The 19,852-nt window shown below is 41.3% G+C and overlaps 1 protein-coding gene across 6 annotated transcripts in view; it reads left to right on the forward strand.

Moving 5' to 3' along the window:
- Positions 1-19,852, forward strand: part of fli1 (Fli-1 proto-oncogene, ETS transcription factor) — a 73,933-nt gene that overhangs the window by 37,237 nt on the left and 16,844 nt on the right. For all 6 annotated transcript variants that reach the window (XM_052039796.1, XM_052039795.1, XM_052039800.1 and 3 more), the window contains 3 exons: positions 13,049-13,111; positions 15,490-15,549; positions 16,810-16,857. In XM_052039796.1, the coding sequence (XP_051895756.1) occupies positions 13,049-13,111; positions 15,490-15,549; positions 16,810-16,857 (171 nt within the window). The remainder of the gene's footprint in view (positions 1-13,048; positions 13,112-15,489; positions 15,550-16,809; positions 16,858-19,852) is intronic.

The raw sequence follows: 19,852 nt of genomic DNA on the forward strand, positions 1-19,852 counted from the left end.
TAAATCCCAAGAAACGGAAGGATCTCCATGCTAATATACTACCAAATGGGCAGTTCCAATCTATATCAAACAGCAAGTCCTCTGATTTGCTGTGAATGTTGCCACAGAGGAATGTCTTGTGCAGTTAGACCTACAATCTGTGCCTCATCGTGCTCCTCTGTGAAATAGAGTCTGTTTTGCTTGCTGCAGCAACAGAAACAAACAAGTTACTGTGTAGATTTCTAAAAATTACAGGGGATTGAAATTACTGGGGACCGGGAGAGTTCTTATGGATTAGTTAACAATTTGCTGGGCTATGGGGAATGGATAGAGGATTAGGCCTAATTGTATCACTTTTTTTTAACGCCAAAATGCCAGCATGAAAATATAGATCTGTAAAGATAAACAACTGTGGTGAAAGACAAGCACTACTGCTGCTTGAGGAGAGTTTTGTATTCCACCTGGGTTAGAGCAATACATTATGCACACCAGAGTACGTTCTCACCTGCTAGAACAGAGACTCAGATTAGAGTATTAGAGCACGAGTTGATTTGCAGCACCGTACAGTCCTGGTCACTAGAGAACAGTTGAATATTTGACAGGTTGGCTTCAAATGGATGGTCTCAACAGGATGGTCTCACTCATATGAAAGAAAAGGCTCGCCCATTTTACCTATAATCTTAATATAACAGCTGAGCAGTAGAACAATCAGGGAGTGAACGTACACAGATATTTGAAGATGCCATTAAAAAAAAGGATCCCTGGGATTATATGCAGAGCATAGATGACAAGAAAATAAAGAGGTTATTCTGAACCTTTCTGTGGTTACAGTCCAGCCAGGGTATTTGCCCAGTTCTGGCCACCACGGGGTATCGAGATCTTTAGAAGGAAGCAGGAGAGATTTAATGGAGAAAATACCAGAGGGAAAGGGCTACAGTTCTGTCGAGCGACTGGGGAAACTGAATTTGCTCCCATTAGAGAAGAGGGTAAGTATAGATATAATAATGATGTCCAAAAACATGAAGGGTTTTGACAGAGAGCAAAAAAACCTATTGTTTCCAGTAGCAGCAAGGCTAATAACCAGAGGAGCTAGTTGGAAGGTGACTGGAGAAGAACCAGAGGGAGAAGGATTTTAAATTATTTAATTTGATTTATAATGAAACTTGAAAGTTTGAAAGAATGCTCTGTTAGCATTCATTTCAAGAGGTATAGGGTATAAAAGTAAGGAAGTATTGATGAGGCTCTATGGGGCACTGGTGAGGCCTCATTTGGAGTACTGTGCGCAGTTTTGGGCCCCGTGTTTTAGGAAGGATGTGCTGATGTTGGAGAGGGTTCAGAAAAGATTTACGAGGATGATTCCCGGAATGAAAGGGCTTACTTACGATGAGCGTTTGTCGGCTCTTGGACTGTATTCATTGGAGTACAGAAGAATGAGAGGGGACCTCATAGAAACATTTCGAATGTTGAAAGGACTGGACAGAGTAGATGTGGTTAAGCTGTTTCCCCTGGTGGGTGAGTCCAGGACTAGAGGGCACAATCTTAGAATTAGAGGGTACCAGTTTAAAACAGAAATGAGGAGAAATTTCTTTAGCCAGAGGGTGGTGAAATTATGGAATTCTTTGCCACGTACAGCTATGGAGGCCCGATCATTGGGGGCGTTTAAGGAGGAGATTGATAAATATCTAATTAGTCAAGGTATCAAGGGATATGGGGATAAGGCCGGAAATTGGGGCTAGATAGGAATAGTATCAGTTTAGCTCATGGAGCAGACTCGATGGGCCCAATGGCCTACTTCTGCTCCTTTGTCTTGTGATCTTGTGAAAGTGGTAAAAACAAATTCAATAATAACTTTCATAAGGAAAGGTGTGAAAGTAACCCATGGCCAGGAGCCCACGGCTCTTCCCGTCTGGGCCCACACACGAGGGACTATACACTGGGGTGAATTATGGAGGAGTGGGAGTTATCTGTAGCACCAACTGGTCACTTGGTAAATGGATCGGAGAGAGATGAGGGAAGGCAGATGCAGGCTGGCATTTGTGCAGGGCATGGACAGTAAGTAACCCCTACATGGATTTCAAGATCGTTTCACCCGGCCAGCAGTGCGTAGTAATAGGAAGGACAAGGTGTGCAGCAGGTAGTGCGACTAACTCAGCTCCGGTACCCCCTGTTTGGTCCTGACCCCGATGTTGAACGGCTGGTGTTTGCACGTTCCTCCCGCCACCTTGTGGTTTCCTCCTGGTAGTCCTGTCCCTTCCCACATCCGAAAGGCCTGCGGGTTGGTCGGTTAACCCCTGCTGCAGGTTACCCCAGTGCAGGAGGGAGGATCGGGGGGAGGAGGGAGGCACGTCGGGGAAGAATAAGTGACAGGGCAGGAACTGGGCCAACGGTTTGAGAGCCGGCAAAGACTCGACGGGCCGAATGGGCCTCCAGGAAGGCACGGAATTCCTGGTGCATGTGACCATAATCCGGAGCAACCTTCCCCGTGGAAGGCAACCGTCAGTGAGGAGCGGGCAGCGTCCCGCAATGAGTGGGCGCCGCCTCTCCCCCGCCGCCGGCACGGCTGCTCCGCTCTCCGCAGGTGCGCCCATTGTGTCCGCGCCACAATACACCCTCCACTCGCCGCTATTCAACAGCCCTTCGCCTCTACCTGAATCCGAAAATAAAAGACGCATTACCCAGACAAAAGGCAGCCGTTTGATGCTTTAATGGATTTTCTTTAAACCCGCGGCGTGTTATTTGTTCAAGCGAAGACTGAACAAACAGCTCGTCAGGCTGGGACGAGAGGCGGACTGCGGGACAGGTGGTGTGCCGCACACACGCACAACAATCTGCCTCACTCGGGGGTGGGGACAAAATCTCCCATTGTCTCCTTAATTAACAGGAGTGCGTGCTTGTGACTGCTGCTCTGGGAGTCCCAGCGAGGCGAGCGGTGGGTAACAATGTGTCCAGCACCGGCCATCGGCTCGCACGCCGCGATTTAATGATTGCACTCAGTACCAACAGCACCCATTACCCTCTCCTTTCCCTCTGGTAATGCTCTGGTCTTAAGTGGATGGGAAGGTTTGGCAGTAACTATGGGTTTGTTGGATTTGTACAGAGAAGTGTGGAGCCGTTTCTCCTGGGCTGTGTGCTGTGTTCCGTGCAGTGTGGAGTTTAATACACATTGAGTTCAAGCGGCAGGCTGGCTGGTGGGGGTGACCAACCACGGTGCGGGAGGAAGTTCAGCCTGTCCCGGGACTGGACAGACTCCTGAGGCCGCCTGGAGTAATTGCAGTGGTACTCCGAGCATTCACACCGCCCTCCCCGCGTCAAACACACACTGAAGCCGCCCCCCCCCACCCCCGCCCCCGCCCCCACCCCCGCGTCTGGTTCTCCAGCCCGACTCTTCCATTCCACTGCCAGACTCAGCCCCAACTTTTAGATTGTGTGTTGCCGCAGATTCCAGCACCTGCAATCTCTTGTGTCTCGGTCTCAACCAGGATGATGTCCGCTCAGGAACAACTGAAGAAATATTGGGTGCAGCACCAGGGTCAACCTCCTTGTCCTCACTAGTGGTGGGACCGAGAGAGCGGTGGAAAACAAATTAAACCGCAGATGCTGGAATCTGGCACAAAAACAGAAAGTGCTGGAAGAGCTCAAGCAGCATTTGTGGAAAGAGAAACCATTTCCCCTTCCTGGAGAGAGTAGACCTGTTTTAATATCCCAACTGAAATTTTCCACCTTTGCCACTGACTTGGATTGAAGTTCCTGGAGTGGGACTTGAACTCACAACCCTTTGTTTCTATGATGTTTATTGCTGTGGAGAAATATTGCCCAGAATGCATTAGCGTGACCAGAGTGCCATTATGGAGCTGCTCCTGGCACCTTTTCAGTATCTCTTTGTATTCTCCAAAAAGACCTTTTGCCTTCCTGGGTATATTTTGCTTCCTCCAATGTTTGTCACGTCCCTTGGAATGAGCTTCTTTCCCCAATCTTTCTGGTGAGAAAGTTATTGGGAATTATCACCAAAGGTTTTTCATGGTTCACTTTATCAAGTTTCGGACTCTTGCATTGAGTCTCGCCCCAGACCCCTTTGATCCTTCTCGTCCTTCTTCACAACTGAAGCTATTGTTCCTGCTATTGTCTCCGTGCATTTCTACACAGACCTGGGCTTGATACCTTCCCCGGTGTTAGGTTCACAAACTGAAGGCAAGATTTTAACTGGTCACTTAGACATATTCAGCTTTCTTTTGTATTCCAGAGACACTAGAGACTGCAGATGCTGGAATCTGAAGCAACACACAATCCTCTGGAGGAACTCAGCAGGTCCAGTCACATCTGTGGGGGGAGCTGCACCCCCTGCAGATGCTGCTGGCTCCACTGAGTTCTTCCAGCAGATTGTTTCTTTCTTTTGTATTTCCTTTTGTTAATTAATGCAATTCCATATATTGCTTATTCCTGTAATATTATGTGCAGGTGGACTGATTGGCATATGAGAATCCCTGCCTCCACTTTCTCCACCTCACTCCACACCACCACCTTTGTGTAGCTGCATGTAGCTGGTCATCCAGTGGTAAAGTCTGAGTTCAACACTGCAAATAGACTTAGTGAATTTGGGGTTGCTGCTGGCTGAATGAGAGTCCACCAACCCCAGTACAACAGGGACCAGATCACCATTGCCACGCATACGTTCCCAAGGGTCATATTTCCCAGGCTCTGAGGACAAACTGTGACAAAATATGGCAGTATAACTTGGGGATTCTAGGGTCAGTTTCTGACAGTCTTTACATAAGAGATGACTATGAAACATGGAACCTTGGCTTCCGAATGCAGGAATATCACACCATAGGAGCTATAAGTACACGGAGCATAATTTATGTTGGATGCACAGCTGGATTTTTAAAAAAAATGTTTGTATGGTCTTCTGATTTAGCAGAGTGTTTTTAATGTCCTGAGATACTGGATACTTCCTCCTATGTTAATATGTTCAAAAACAATCCCTGGAGTAATACCTGCAACATTTTCAGAACTGTAACTGCCATACAGAGCGCAGAATAACCGGGTGTTTCAAGTTGTATTTGATACCAGACCTATCAGTCTCATTTTGATAGTTTTGTAGTCAAAGATACTGTCTGAACTGAAATATTATCAAATGATTGACAATAAGGTCTGGATTTTCACTTCCCATGAAGAATGGCTGAATGTAGAGACATTATGGAGTCCCAATAGCTTGAGGTCTGGGTCCTTGATGTGTTGCTTTCCTTTTACTCTCTTTAGATGTGGGCACTACCAGAAGGGTCAGCATTTTTTGGGCATCAGTAGCTATTCCGGGATGATGATAAGTGGCTTTCATCTTCAACTGAGAGGGCTGTTAGATAACTTCATGGGGCAGTTAAAACTTCACCAGGTTGGTGTTAGACTGAAGTCACATATAGACCAGACCATAAAAAAATGGCAAGTTTCCCTTTCTGAAGACATCAGTGAATTAATGAAGTAACGAATGTTCATATCAAACCGAAGGCTTCAAACGTTATTTACTGATGAATGTTACTTATATTCAGTTTCTTAAACTAATTTCAAATTCTCAGTTTATCATGATTTGAATCTATATTCTCTATGTTATTAATCCAGACCTCTGATTCACTCACATGATTTAACTACTCAGACACTTGCACATCGATATCTAAGTGAGATTTGCAATGACCTGGCACATAAATGGAGTAAATTTCATTTTTCCATAATCTACAGCCTGCACTTCCAAAATATCCACAAACTGAATGTGTTTCTTTCACGAAGAAACTGAAGTTTCATTTTGTGCTGCAGAGGTGGGCAAAGCCTGTGACAGAAGTGTCTGATGTAAAGATGCTAAGATGAAATGCAGTGGGAGCTCAGAATAGCTCTGCCCCATTTCATGTTTTGTTTGGTTTGAACACACATCAACAAACCTGCAGCATATGAAAATTGTGATGGAGGTTGGGGGAGGTGGGGAGAGAGAGTGAAACAAAGAAAGCACTGTGCCTGAACCTACAGCTCAGGAAACACAACTCTTTGGGGATCCCATAAACCACTGGAGCTGGTGAATCGGCCCAGTTTGGGGGACTGGGGCAGATGACTTCCCCGGGGCACTTCCCAAAATGATTATAGTCTGAATGAAGGATTATTCTGTTAAATATCCTAAGATGATTCCATTCATTTTAAACTTAATGTTGGTAACTAATAAACCAAGCCAAAGTACATTAAAGAAAGTGATTTATTGCTTTCTTCTTTCCATCCAAGATCTACTTGATACTGGAGACATTTGGTTGAATGAAATATTTTAAATATCTGTTTTCAATTGTTGAATCTCACTGAGTAGTGTTAGATCATTTATTGAAAATTGTCTGCTTCCACTGAAGTATATTATTTTCTATTTTAAGTTCTTGCACAGTGGAGCTTGAGGAAGTTTTATTAATCTGGAAGCACCTTAATTTCCAAATATTCCCTTTTTGTTATAATAAATCATCTGACTCCTTTCAGACAAAAGTAAACAGAACACAACTTAACTTTGGGGAAAAATGTAGAAAGGAATTTTTTTAATGTTTCTCCAGCTCGTTGATGGTTTGTGTAACTGTGAAATCGTAACACTGTGCACTCTCAGCATGTTTACAGTGAAATGATTAACTCCTGGCCCAATTCCTAGGTCCTGTTTGTGTATTATTTCTTGCAGTCTGGCTACTAAGTAATTACTTAAACCCATGATCTTGCCTTCTCTTGGCCAGCATTTAAAATTCTCAGACAAATCTAAACCATCAAGTTCAAATATCACCCCTTCCCAGCTCAATTTTAGTTTTCCACATTTAAATCATATTTTGAAATGCCATAGTTTGCTTTGGAGAGCTGCAATGCATTCCAGACTTGTAGTTATATAGATATCCTTAAACCTTTATTTTTGGAAAAATGCTGGAACATTTGCAAATAATTGTGCAGTTATTTCAAATGCTGGCCTAACAATGGGTACAGTGTGTGTCATTGATTCAAAAAGTAAAGGTAGAGTAATATGCAGTATTACCTTACCGCCTGGTGGTTTGGTGCCAAATTCCAAGACTCATACAATGCAGAAGAGGCCATTTCGTCTATTGTGACCATGCCAGCTCTTAAAAAAGCTATCTAATTAACTAAACTCCCTTTGTCTTTTTGCAGAACCTTGCAAAGTTCCCTGTAACAATTCCGATTCTCTTTTAAAGTTACTCCTGAATCTGCTTCCACTTTCCCTTCAGGAAATGCATTCCAGGTCGCAACAAATAGTGGGGAAGCAGACATTTCAGCACCACCTCATTCTACTTTCAGTGTTTACACTTTGTGTTACTTTTCATTCAACAGATAGGATTACTCTGTCTTGGCAGATACTATTGGCCAATGTCTTTTGTGAAGCGTGGGTGACCAAGCTAACAGTTTAACTTACACAAGGAGCAGCAACAACATCGAAACGTCAGCTGTCAGCAGCTGGTCAAGGGTTCTTCATCTTATGTATTTTACTGGCAGTCTTGAGATTAGCAACACACATCACAAATCTCTTGGTCTATTACTCGATCTTTCCATTCATAACTTTATTGTTTAAAAAATCTACTCACTGTACGTGGATGTCACTGGTAATGCCAACATTTCTTGACCACCCCTAAATGGCCTTGACCCGACTTTAATAGCCAATCTCGAGGCTGGCAACATATATCATAGATCTGGTGTCTGGAGGCACATAAAGGCCAGACTGGGTAAGAAGGGCAGATTTTATTCCATGAAGGAGGTTGGAGAAAAAGTTGGGTTTTTACAATAAAGCTGCTCTTACTGTGACTAGCTTTATTTAAAATTCAGATTGCATCTAGTTCCTTGAATTTAAATCCCCCAGCTGTTGTGGTGGGATTTAGATTCAAGTCTCTGGATACATGATCCAGAACTTCGGTTACCGATCCAGTTGTTTAACCATTGCCCTAGGAAACACTAGGTCTCTGCCATTTCTAATTTCCATAAAACAGTAACCAATGAGCAATACTTATGCTGAGATGTATGAGCACAGATTGACCAAATGTGGAGGAACTCCTGAATGAAGTTTCCTACTTATTAATAAAGATGAAAACTAATACAAAATGAGAGTTGGCTGTGGTTGGTTGGAAGAACACCCATGACAGTGGACAGACAATAGTTAGTATTTAAAAAAGCAATGCACAAGTTGCAAAACAAAACATCATTTTGGGCACAAAATCCCAAAAGGAAAAGTGATTCATCCATGGCTGAGCAGAGAAATTAAAGTAGTGGCTTATAAAAGTAACAAAAGTAGCAGGTACCCTGAAAATTAGGAGAAATTTAGAACTCAGCAGAGAACCAAGAAATTAATAAGGAAAGACAGGATAGAATCTAAATGTAGTCAAGGAACATAAAAAGATTGTAAGAGACTGTTATGAATATATATATATAAAGAAAAAGGCGAGTAAGGGCAAATGTGGGTTCCTCACACACAGAGGCAAGACAATTTATAATGGGGATAAGAAAATTGCAGAGGCATTAAACAATTAGTTTGCATCTGACTTATGAATATGAATTTACGAAGGGAAAATCATGTTTTGAACTATCTGTTATTCTGTGAGGATGTGACAAGTAGAACAGATGAGGAGGAACGAGTGAATGCAGTGTATTTGGATTTTCCTAAGGCTTTTGTTAAGGTCATACAAGCAGAGAGCCATTAGAGTTATGCAGCAAGGAAACAGGCCCTTTGGCTCAATTCATCTGTGCCGACCAAGGTGCCTTCCTGAGACTGTATTTGGCCCATATCCCTTTAAACCTTTCCTATCCACATACCTGTTCAAATGTCTTTTAATTGTACCTGCCTCTACCACTTCCTCTGGCAGCTCACTGCATATTCCCATCACCTTCTGTGTGAAAAATTGCCCCTCAAATCCCCTTAAAATCTTTTCCCTCTCACCTTAAACATACACCCTCTGGTTTTAGACTCTCCTACCCTGGGAAAAACACTGTGACCATCCACCTTATCAATGCCCCTCATGATTATATACCTCTCTAAGGTCACCCCTCAGCCCCACATGCTCCAGGGAAACAGTCCCAACCTATCCAGTCTCTCATTATAATTCAAGGCCCAACCACCACATCCTATTACTGCAATTTTTGGGTTACCAATGATGGATTCTGGCCATTTACCTGCCTCAGCTTGTCGTATGATTGCATTTGTTACATTAATAGCTAGAAGATACATTCTATTTAAATGGAAAGATCCTAAACCTCCTACTTCATTGCAATGGTTTGCCAAACTATAACATGTTTAAACTGAGAAAAAAGTAGTATTGATCCTTCGGTTAATTTTGAAGAAACTTGGAGCCCATTTATCCAACATTTTCATATGATGTAAGTTGACCTTTTCTGAATCCTTCTCAATAATTTTCCATTCGAATATAGAGGAGCGGAGTTAATGACATAATATTTTTTTTAATCGATGAAATACGACAGCCCAGTTTTTGTTTAGTTCTTGGTTAGTTTTTGTTTATTATTACCATTCATTTTGTTTTGTTACTTTTTTTTAGTTTGTTTTTTTTTCATATAATCAAATTTCTTTTAAATCTTTTTCATGTTCAATTATTAAGAGATTGGGAGGTTCAGTTACATATCTTACTCTTTATGTTTGTATATGTTAACTGTTATTACTGTAATCCTGATCTCTTTATATCATGTGTATAATTACAATTATTATGTTTACTAATTTGAAATTAATAAAAAGATTGAAAAGAGAAAGAGATAATTCAAGGCCCCTAGTTCCGGCAACATCCTTGTGAATCTTTTCCGCATCCTCTCTAGCTTAACCACATCCTTCCGGCGGTCTGGTGACCAGAAATGCGCACATTACTCCGGGTGCGGTTTCACCAATGTCTTGTACAGCTGTAACATGATGTCCCAATACTTGTTCTCAGTTGATGCTTAGATAACCTTCTTCACTGTCCACTACACCACCAATTTGACAAGACACTGGGGTGGTGTTGATGTTCAATGGGACCGAGGTATGCTTCTGCATGTTACTGAAGGCCAACATTCAGGTGCAGCAAGTTACCAGGACGTCAAATGGTGTGTTTGCCTTTATAACATTTGAATTTTATTACAAAGTAAGGAAGCCTTATTGTACTTGCAGAGGGCTCTGCTGAGACCGTACTTGGAGTATTGTGCACAGGTTTGGTCTCCTTACCTGAGAAAGGATGTACTTGACATTGAGGGAGGGCAGCAAAGATTTACTAGACTGGTTCCAGGGATGGCAGTTTTGCCATATGAGGAAGGGTTTGAGTAGGTTGCAACTGTATTCCTTAGAGTTAAAGCAAAGAAAGAAAATCTCTTGAAAGTTACAAAATTTTATAGGTTAGTTGCTAGTTGCAGGGACGATGTTTCCCCTGATTGTGGAGTCGAGGACTAGGGGCCATAGTTTCAACATGAGGGGCAGGCTGTTTAGGATTGAGATGAGGAGAAATTTCTTCAGAGTATGCGGCGAACCTTTGGCATTCCCTACCCCAGAGGGCTGTGGAGACCACATTCATTCAAAGCAGAGATGCTTCGATTTCTGGACATTGATCCTCTTGTATACAGGTAGAAGATCAGGCATGATCTTGATGAATGGCAGAGCAGGCTTGAATGACTGAATGGCCCATTCCAGGTCCTGTTTCTTATGTTCAAATTCTAAAATTAACAAAGACCACATTTTCTTGTATGTTACATCCTCTGCCAAAGGTTGTGGTTTCACCCCCAAGCAGACAACAGCTCTAGCTGCTATATAGGAACTGAACTCAAATGCTTTTCCATTCTTTTCTTTCATGGGGATGGACACATGGGCCAATCCATGCCTCTGTAGTTTCCGAATCGCCGGTGTTCAGCCACTCACAGTTAAGTAGCGGACTTGCACGGCCCCGCCACAAATCCAGGAGGTGCCAATGGACAGATATTGGTGTACCTATCAATCCTCTCCTTTACCGGATTCCATGTGCGGTCTCAGACCAGCTGTGCACACTCATCTGAGTGAGGCTTCTCAGTCCGCAGACGAGGAGGAACAAGGCAAATTCGGTTATTTTTCAACCTGTGTTACATAATTGTTTTAGCAATTTACTTGCATATTTATTTTTGAAGCATTGGTTTATTATTTAAAAAAATGATCCCTGGCATTTCAAAACTCTTATGATGCCTCAAAAATTTTCCAGGAGGTGAGACTCCACTCCAAGCCTTGCCTCCTGTCTGGGCAGTCAGGAGGCTGGCTATGCCAAGCTGTTACTGAAGTCTCATTGTGCCTCAGCCTGACCTTAGAGTGGGGAGGCCCAGGAAAACTGGACTTAAGCATTTGTGCAGGATTAATGCGGTTGTGGGGAGAACTTGTGACAGGAGTGCTTGGGCGTTGGACCACTTTCCTGCTAATGTCACTGTTAATTATTGAATGGATCCTTTGAAAATTGAATGGATCCTTTGAAAACAACCTCGTAACTGAGTTTAGGCCAACTGAAAATACAGGAACTGAGCCAATCGGGCAAATGGGAGCCGAGTGAGTGATGGGACCAACAGGGCAGTTCTCCAGCCCATGGGACTGAAAGAGAGAAACGGAGAATGATGGAAATCAGATTAGATTCAACTCAGGTACAGGAGAGGAAAAACAATGGATTAACCGAGAAACTGAGAAAGAAAAGATCAGAAGATAGGTTAAATGTTAAATTTTACATCCAAAATAATATTCACTACATGCAAGAACATGCACTACATCCCTTAATCCCTTGGAATTGTACATTATTAATAAAATGTGCTAATTACTTTCTATTAACTTTTCATCAAGATACCACAGATTTTAGCAGCAATGACAAAAAAGATAGTGCTATCACTGAAAAATGCTGCGTGTTAATGATATTAATAAAGCAAAAAGGGCAATAATAATTCCAGTTTTATTGCTTTCAGTGAAGCTATGAAGAAACAGAAAAAAAACTACAAAACTTGATATAGCATGGTTAATGGTGTGACTTACATTTTTCTTTTGCACTGTAGACACATGATTTTTACTATAAGCGGCTGGCCATTTGGGAATGAGATGTGGAGAAATTTATGAGAGGGTTGTCAGTCTCTACTTGAGAGGCCTGTGACTATTCAGTCACAGAGAATATTCAGGGGTAAAAATGATGAATTTTTTGGAATTAAGGCGTGTGGGGATCAGGCAGATAGTCAACTTCAGATCAATGATCTGTCAACTTGAGAATTGTAAACAGAATAGTCAACTTGAGATCATTGTGCAATAAACTATGATTGTGTTTCTTTATACATTCTGCTGCTTACTTTTATCCCATCCAATGTCAGACTAGTCTGTTTGATCATGCTTAAACCAAACATTGGCACACGTCACGGTATTGCACCAGATTGATTAATGCTCACATTCATACAAGCTGTTGTTACACCAGATTAACTGCTCACAGATAAATGAACAAAACCATTCCATTCATATCCATGAAAATCTGAGTCACATCAGCCTGTTGCACTGATGCCAGGAACAAACTGGCAGTGTGTTTGCCAGAAGGGATTCCCAGTGTTGCTCTGCCGTAGGTGTTCACCCCAGTCGATGGCAGGAATAAAAACAAAGTTTATATTTATCTCTCTTGCAGTCTCTCTTGTGTCTCGTGTTTGCACTTATCTAATCAATTTCAAAATGTTGCAGTGTATTTGAGTTTCATCTGGCATCATGATCAGTATAGGCATTGTGGTCTGAAGGGCCTGTTCCTGTGCTGTACTGTTCTATGATGTTCTATGAAGTTGTAGGGTAGAAATTTCACCAAGTCTACATAGAGCAAGCTCCGACTATCATAAATGTGATACATAATCAAATGAACCACTTCAGTGATTTTATGGCTCACCAGACTGTGAAGCTGGCCTGTTACTTTGTTTGTCCTGCCTCAGACAGTAAGGCCTGTTTTCAGTTTGGTGAGGCTGGAAACTTAAACCAAGCAGTGATTTCTTAGAATGTTAGATGCATTAGGAACAGATTTGATTCTGGATTCATAAATTGCCAGTGCATATGTTCATCTCAGTTTGTTATTTCTTTTAGATCCGTTGTATGATACTGTCAGGAGATCTGGATGGGGTAATAATATGAACAATGTGACAAAAAGTAAGTGCCTTTAAATATCATTTAAAACTGATTGAAAATCAATAAACAACGTGTGACAAAAAGCAGATCATTAGCAAAATGGAACAGAGTCGATGAATAATTTTCTGAATGCATGTTATTGGAAGGGAGACATGATCATTCGCAATGTGTATTCAGCCTGTGTGGCCACCAAGACACTCAAACAGAGTTCTCAGTGATCATTGGTTAGGTGATTCAAATCTGGGTTTTTACAAGCTAAAGGAAGACTGAAGGAAGATAAAGAGTTTTGGATCTGAGATCCTGTGAAAGAACAACTTATACTAGAAGATGTTGCAGTGCATTGATGTCAGCACAGTGAGGATGCAAGGACAAAACAGAACATTTTCTGCTTCTGAATCAAAGTGCACTGGGTTGCCTGGCAACTTGATTATTGGAACATTGGGCAGATGGAGATTCATACCTGTGGAAATCTATAGAACTCCGTGGCAGTTACTGAGCCTGACTGATCCCACAGTGAAGATTCAGAGAAGTACCTCCCCTGATCAATATATCATAATGAGATACATGAAAGGAAGGTTGTTAAGAAAACTAGGCATGGATGCTAGTACCATTATTTTAATTTCTGACATAAAATGTAGTAAGGAAAACATCCTCTAACTCCAGCAGTAGATCTCTGGGTTCGACTCAGGCGTCCAGTGCTGTCTGTGTGGAGTTTGCATGTTCTCCCTGTGACCCTATGTTGCAGCTGTCTAAAACCTTGGTTTGGCCACATCTGGAGTATTATGTGCAGTTCTGGTCACTGCATCACAGGAAGGATGTGGAGGCTCACGTTCATACAAGGTGCCGAAGAGGATCACCAGGATGTTGCTTGGATTAGGGAGTATTAGCTATAAGGAGAGGTTGGGCAAACTTGGATTATTTTCTTTGGAGCCTCGGAGGCTGAGGCTTTATAAGATGTATTTAAAGTTTATAAAATTATGAGAGGCACAGATAAGGTAGACAGTCAGTCCCTTTCCCAGTCAAATACTAGAGAGCATAGCTTTTAGGTGAGAGGGGGAAAGTTTAAAGGAGATCCACAAGGCAAGTCTTTTACACAGAGACTGATGGGTGCCTGGAGCACACTGCCAGGGAAATGGTGGAAGCATTTACAACACCAGTGTTTAAGAGGCACTTAGACGGGCATGTGAACAGACAGAGAATGGAGGGATACAGACTGTGCGCAGGCAGGCGGCATTATTTTGGATTGGCATCATTGTCGGCACAGACATCAGGGGCCAATGAAGATGGAAGGTTGGTGCAGACTCAGTGGGGCTGAAGGGCCTATTTCCATGCTGTATGACTCTAAGACTTATTTGTTTTTTAAACATTTTAACACGTTAAATTAAGATTATATTGCTGAAAACTGACATTCCGAAATTATACTCAGAGAATCATAAAGTACTAGTGTATTTAAGAAGCAGATAAATGAGTTTGTAATCCTCATAATTTTTAAGTGATTGCTTGTTTTGTGATCTTCATCATTTTCTTACAATGAATGATAATCAAGAAAGGTGCCCCTGTAATGTCTTTTATTTTGTGTTCTATTTTTTGTTCTTTTCTCTTGAAGTTTCACAGATGTAGGCAATTCTTGAGTACTTTACATTTTTTAACTGTTTAGAATCACTTGGCCATTTGGCCATAGGAGGTGTCATAAAAAGGCAGGATCCAATCCACACCTGATCTGTTCAGATCCACCCCTACAAATGGCCAATGAGAGTGTTCCTGCTGCCATCAGCTGAGTTAGGGCAGCATCCCATTGCTGTGTTAGTTGCTGTGCCATCAAGGCTCCCACTCAGTTCCAAATTTTAGTGGTTCAAGCACTTGGATACAAAATGAAATAAAAGTGATCTGCGCACAGGAAATACAGTCAGGGGCTAAAAGGCAAAAAGCTGCAGATGTTGGAAATCTGAAATAAAAAACAGAAAATGGTAGAAGCACAGCAGATCAGGCAGCATATGTGGAATGAGACACAGAGTCAATATTTCAAGTTACATCAGAAGATTCTAATAAAGGATCATTGGCCTAAACCATTTCTGTCTCCACAGATACACTATCCTGCTGAGTACTTCCACCATTTTCTGTCTTTATTTAGATGGTGGTTGGATGACAGAGTTACTTACAGAAAGTCAAACCACTCACTTTCCTATTATAGCACCAAGCTGTTTCCTGAATGAATCCTGTCTCCAACTAATTGGTAATCTATTGCAATTTTTGACCAGTCTCTGTGCAAATAAATACTTCTGCGGGTTGGTTCTGTGTCTCCGAACATGTGCAGAGCCATCAGTGATCCAGTTAGCACACGGATGTTATCCCAATCCTGTCTTTACAGTGATGTAAAGTTTATGAATCTATTTTTTCAGCTTCCCCTGGAGCAACGCAGAATGTGAATAAAAGTACAGAACAGCCACGCCCCCAACCAGGTAATAGTGAGGAGCAAAGGAGAGAATGCAATGGATTTATAGATAGTTATGTTGATGTAGCAATGGAAGATATGCAAATACAATACAGGAGAGTAAAGGTTATTCCTTCCATATTTTCCATTATCGTTATTGTCTTAACAGCTCACCGTCAGTGCAGTTTGAAAGGCTCACAGTTTTCTGGTGTCCTGCCCAAGTGGTTGAACTAATGGGTGATGAAAGACAGATGCAGTAGCTAATCCAGAGACTGACTAGTGATTTTTCAAAGAACAGCCACTGGGTAGCAGTCAATCCAGGAACTCCAGCTGATTGAACCTCTCTAATGAAATCAATGATAGTCTTCCTTATGGTGCCACAGCTACCATCAGCTGACTGTGGAAAGATTAGTAAATGATCTCAGATCTTCCTGATCATTTATGGCAATCCTCTCCTTGGACCTTCTACTGCTGTGGCACTGAAACCTTAGAGATCATTAGAAGCCCTAGCTAGACATGAGACTGCGGCAGAGTTGATGTAGCTGTGAAACCAGTTGCACAGTACCACATTTAAATGGTGAACTTAGTTATTTATAACTCCTCTTTCAAATGGTCATATTTCACGTTTTTACTTATTTTTAAATTCGTATGATCAATGACCTCAATCAAAACATATAATGAAAGTTATTTTTTTGATTTTATTGATGGATTGCTGTGCTTTTATCAATCCAAAAGATTTTAACACCATTTGACTGGTCGCAAGTTACCTGACATAATGATGCGACAGGATCTGTCAGTGTTCCAGTCAGTTCTGTCCTCCCCGTACTCAGTGCACCAGCCAGAATGAAGTGCAATCTTTCTCCAGCGAAAGGCCGTTCTGTGTGCAAGCAATCAGGCACAGTTCACCCAGGCACGTAGATGTTAATGGAAAAACCAATGCTTGATTGTCCGGTGTTCCTTTCTCATAATTGCCCAACAACCACTTTTAAAAACAGACTGGATGTCTCAAACTGGATGAGTAAATACCCTGGGTAGGGTCAGTGTTTCTCCAGTGTAAGGAACAAATGTCAGTGTACCTTCTGAGCCAATGCTTGGAAGGGAAAGAGCAAGAATGAGTGACAGGCAGGTCTGAAGTAGGCAATTTTAACATAGTTGTTACATCTTTCTATTTAGATGATTGCTTATTATAGAATTCCAGCATTTGAAGTGAACTTTCTTTTAATTTAAATCCATTTTTATTTAGTTTTCCATTCTGGTGAATACTGAGGAGAGTGCTTCTGTATTTCAGATCCTTATCAAATTCTAGGACCCACCAGCAGCCGGTTAGCCAATCCAGGTAAGATGGTGAATCGATACTCTGCCAAAAATGTATAGAATGCTGCATGAATCTAAGCTATGTTCACTACATGCACTGAAGTTATTAATGCATGCGTAAAAAAATCATGTTTGTAATTTCAATACTAGATGAATGTTCCTTGTCTTAAAAGGCACAGGTTGACTATTTGCTATTTATGTCAAAATAATCAGCAGAAAATTCCATCACACAGGAAAGAGACAAAGGAAAAATGATTCCCAGTTCTTTGTAGGGTGACATCAGAAATATTTATGAAATATTTTGTGGATGTTTAATAACAGTAGATTGAAAACTGTTTTGAAAACTGAAAACGCATGTGCTCCAATGATTGTGTCAGAATCTGCCCAGTTCTTGCAGCTTTGTAATGTGGCACAGAGTAGAATATTGGAGTTTGCCTCAGTGCAATACATTACAGTGTGATACTGTGTAATATATTAAGAAGAATGCTGTAGCACAGGAGAGGCATTATGGCTCATGGTGTCTGTGCTGGATCTTCGAAAGGTGTACCCAATCTGTTCCATTACTGTGCTCCTTCCTTCAGCTCTGCAAAATTTTTCCTTTTTGAATATATAAACAATTTCCTTTTGAAAGTTACAACTGCATCTAAATCCTTCATGCCTTCAGACTCTGCAGTCCAGATTAAAGCAAATCACTGCATTAAAAGCTGAATTTCTTCATCTCCACCCTGGTTCTTTTGCTGGTTATCTAAACTGTGTCCTCTGATTACTAACACTGCTCTCAATGGAGACAGTTTTTTGTTCCTAACAACTTCATCAAAAACCTTTGTAATTTTAAACTCCTTTATTAAATCTGTCCTGAACCTCACTGTTCAAATGCAAACAATCCAACTTTTCTGATTTTTCCATAAACCTAAAGACTCTCTTTTGATAGACTTCCAATAAACCTTAACTGAAGACTATCCAAAACATCTCCCTAAATTGTGAAGCCTAACCCATCTGCTGAAGTATATGAAATGGTGTGGTTTATCACAGTACAATTTATTGCCCATTTCCACAGCAGTAACAGTACCCTTCCATACTATTGCCTTTGTTCAAATGTTGTTTGTTACATTTAGACTCAACTGCCTTGAAATTGGCTTCAACTATATTTCTGTGCACTAAACACTGTGCATTGTGCTAACACCAACTGGATCCCAACAAAAAATTGTGAAATCATCAAAAGGGACTTTAGAAACACTTTAGCATTTTGTGCCAAAAAGGATCAGTGCCCTTCCCAATAGGATCTGCGTGAACAGAACCCCGCCGATCAGACCTTTGCCTTGCTGATTACTGGACAGTCAGGCACTGCAGGAATTCACACCATGGTTTCAGTGATGGAACAACCCCAACAGGGTTTCAAATCTCCTGAGCAATGAAATCTGAGTCTAGCCAATGTTGCGTATACGCCATCAGTGTCAGAGTGGAGATCCTTTAACTGACTTCCCAATTCTATCTCATTGACAAAGTTTTGTAGCCAAGAGCTCCCATTTATGTTGGTGAGGGAGGAATCATGCTCTTTCCCTTGAACCTGAAATGTTTTCTTTTCAAATAAATACGCGATTTCTTTTTAAATCTCCTTCCATTATTCTTTCAGGCACTTGTCGGATCATTAGATATGTGACTGGTATCAGAAAAGTGTCAGACGTGCCAAAGTGAGTTGCATGCAGGAAATGCCCAAGCCAGTTTCCCCAGAATAGTAGCCAGCCTGATTTATTATGGTTAAAAAAACCATTTTGTGTGTGATTTGTATGTAACAAAGGGCACTGACTGACCTAATTTCCAAGCAAACTCTCCCAGTGCTCTGTAGCCTGTGCCTTACCTTGCATGTTCTGTAATTTTGATCTCAAGCAATACTCTGCTGCCCGAATCTCAGCACTGAATGTCAATCTTTGTCAACCTTTAGCATGCTGATCAGCTCTGGTCCTCACTGCAGCAACACCATTGGTTTTAAAATTCTCATACTCATCTTCAAATCCCTTCATGCCCCAACCAGCTCCAAAGGCCTTCAAAATCTCTGCACTCCTTAACTTCTAGTTTCCAGTGTGTCCCTGATGTTCTCTACTCCAGCTGCGGCTTGGAGGACCTAATCCAAAATTCTCTGCATCTCAGTTCTATTCCCTTTTGTAAAAGGTCCTGAAAACCACTCCTGTGACCAAACCTCTGGTGTCAGATTTTGTTTGTTAATTATTCCGGTGCAGAATCTCAGGACATTTTTTTTGATATTAAAGGCAGTATATCAAGATGTGTGGTTGTTTACATATGGTACAGATTGGTAAGTGTGGTGCAGTATTTTAGAATCCCACAGTTTTGTAGTGCCGTGCAATATTTTAATTAAATGTAATCACACTGTGGCTTAGCTGTATTCTTAACAGTATTTTTTTGCTGTATATTAGAGTAATACCATGCTTTAGTGTGATGTAGCTTGATGCAGTATGAAACATTTAGTTTGAAAAAGTTCAGATTAACGTTGTGTGAAACCATGCTTTAATATGGGTGCAGTTTAGTATAGTCTTGTATCATATCAAAATATAATGAGGTTTATTGCAATGTCATATTATCACTAACAGTGCTGCAATTTATTGCATTATGGTACAGTATTGTAGAGTGGTACAACTTATCAGTGTGTGGTATAACATGGTGTGGTGCATATTTTGGCATGCTACAGCTAGTAACAATGTGATAGGGTATTTTAGCATATAGCTATTCATCATTACTGTGCAGTTTAGTTTACTATTTTTATTGTGGATTAATTTATTAAAATGTGTACAGTATTTAATTGTGTGTTAGTATGTTAGTGGGTCCACTTTAGGACAGTGTGTTGCATTTTTTTTTGCCTAATACTTAGGGTGATATAGTTAATCACTATTAATGCAGTAGTTTTTTGCAGTTTATCACAGTAGTGCAGTATTTTAGTGTTCACTTTGTTGCAGTGTGATGCAGCATTTTAATGCTTTGCAGTTGCATATGTAAAAACATTG

This window comes from Pristis pectinata, chromosome 27, assembly GCF_009764475.1.
Source record: "Pristis pectinata isolate sPriPec2 chromosome 27, sPriPec2.1.pri, whole genome shotgun sequence".
NCBI classification, from domain to species: Eukaryota; Metazoa; Chordata; class Chondrichthyes; order Rhinopristiformes; family Pristidae; genus Pristis; species Pristis pectinata.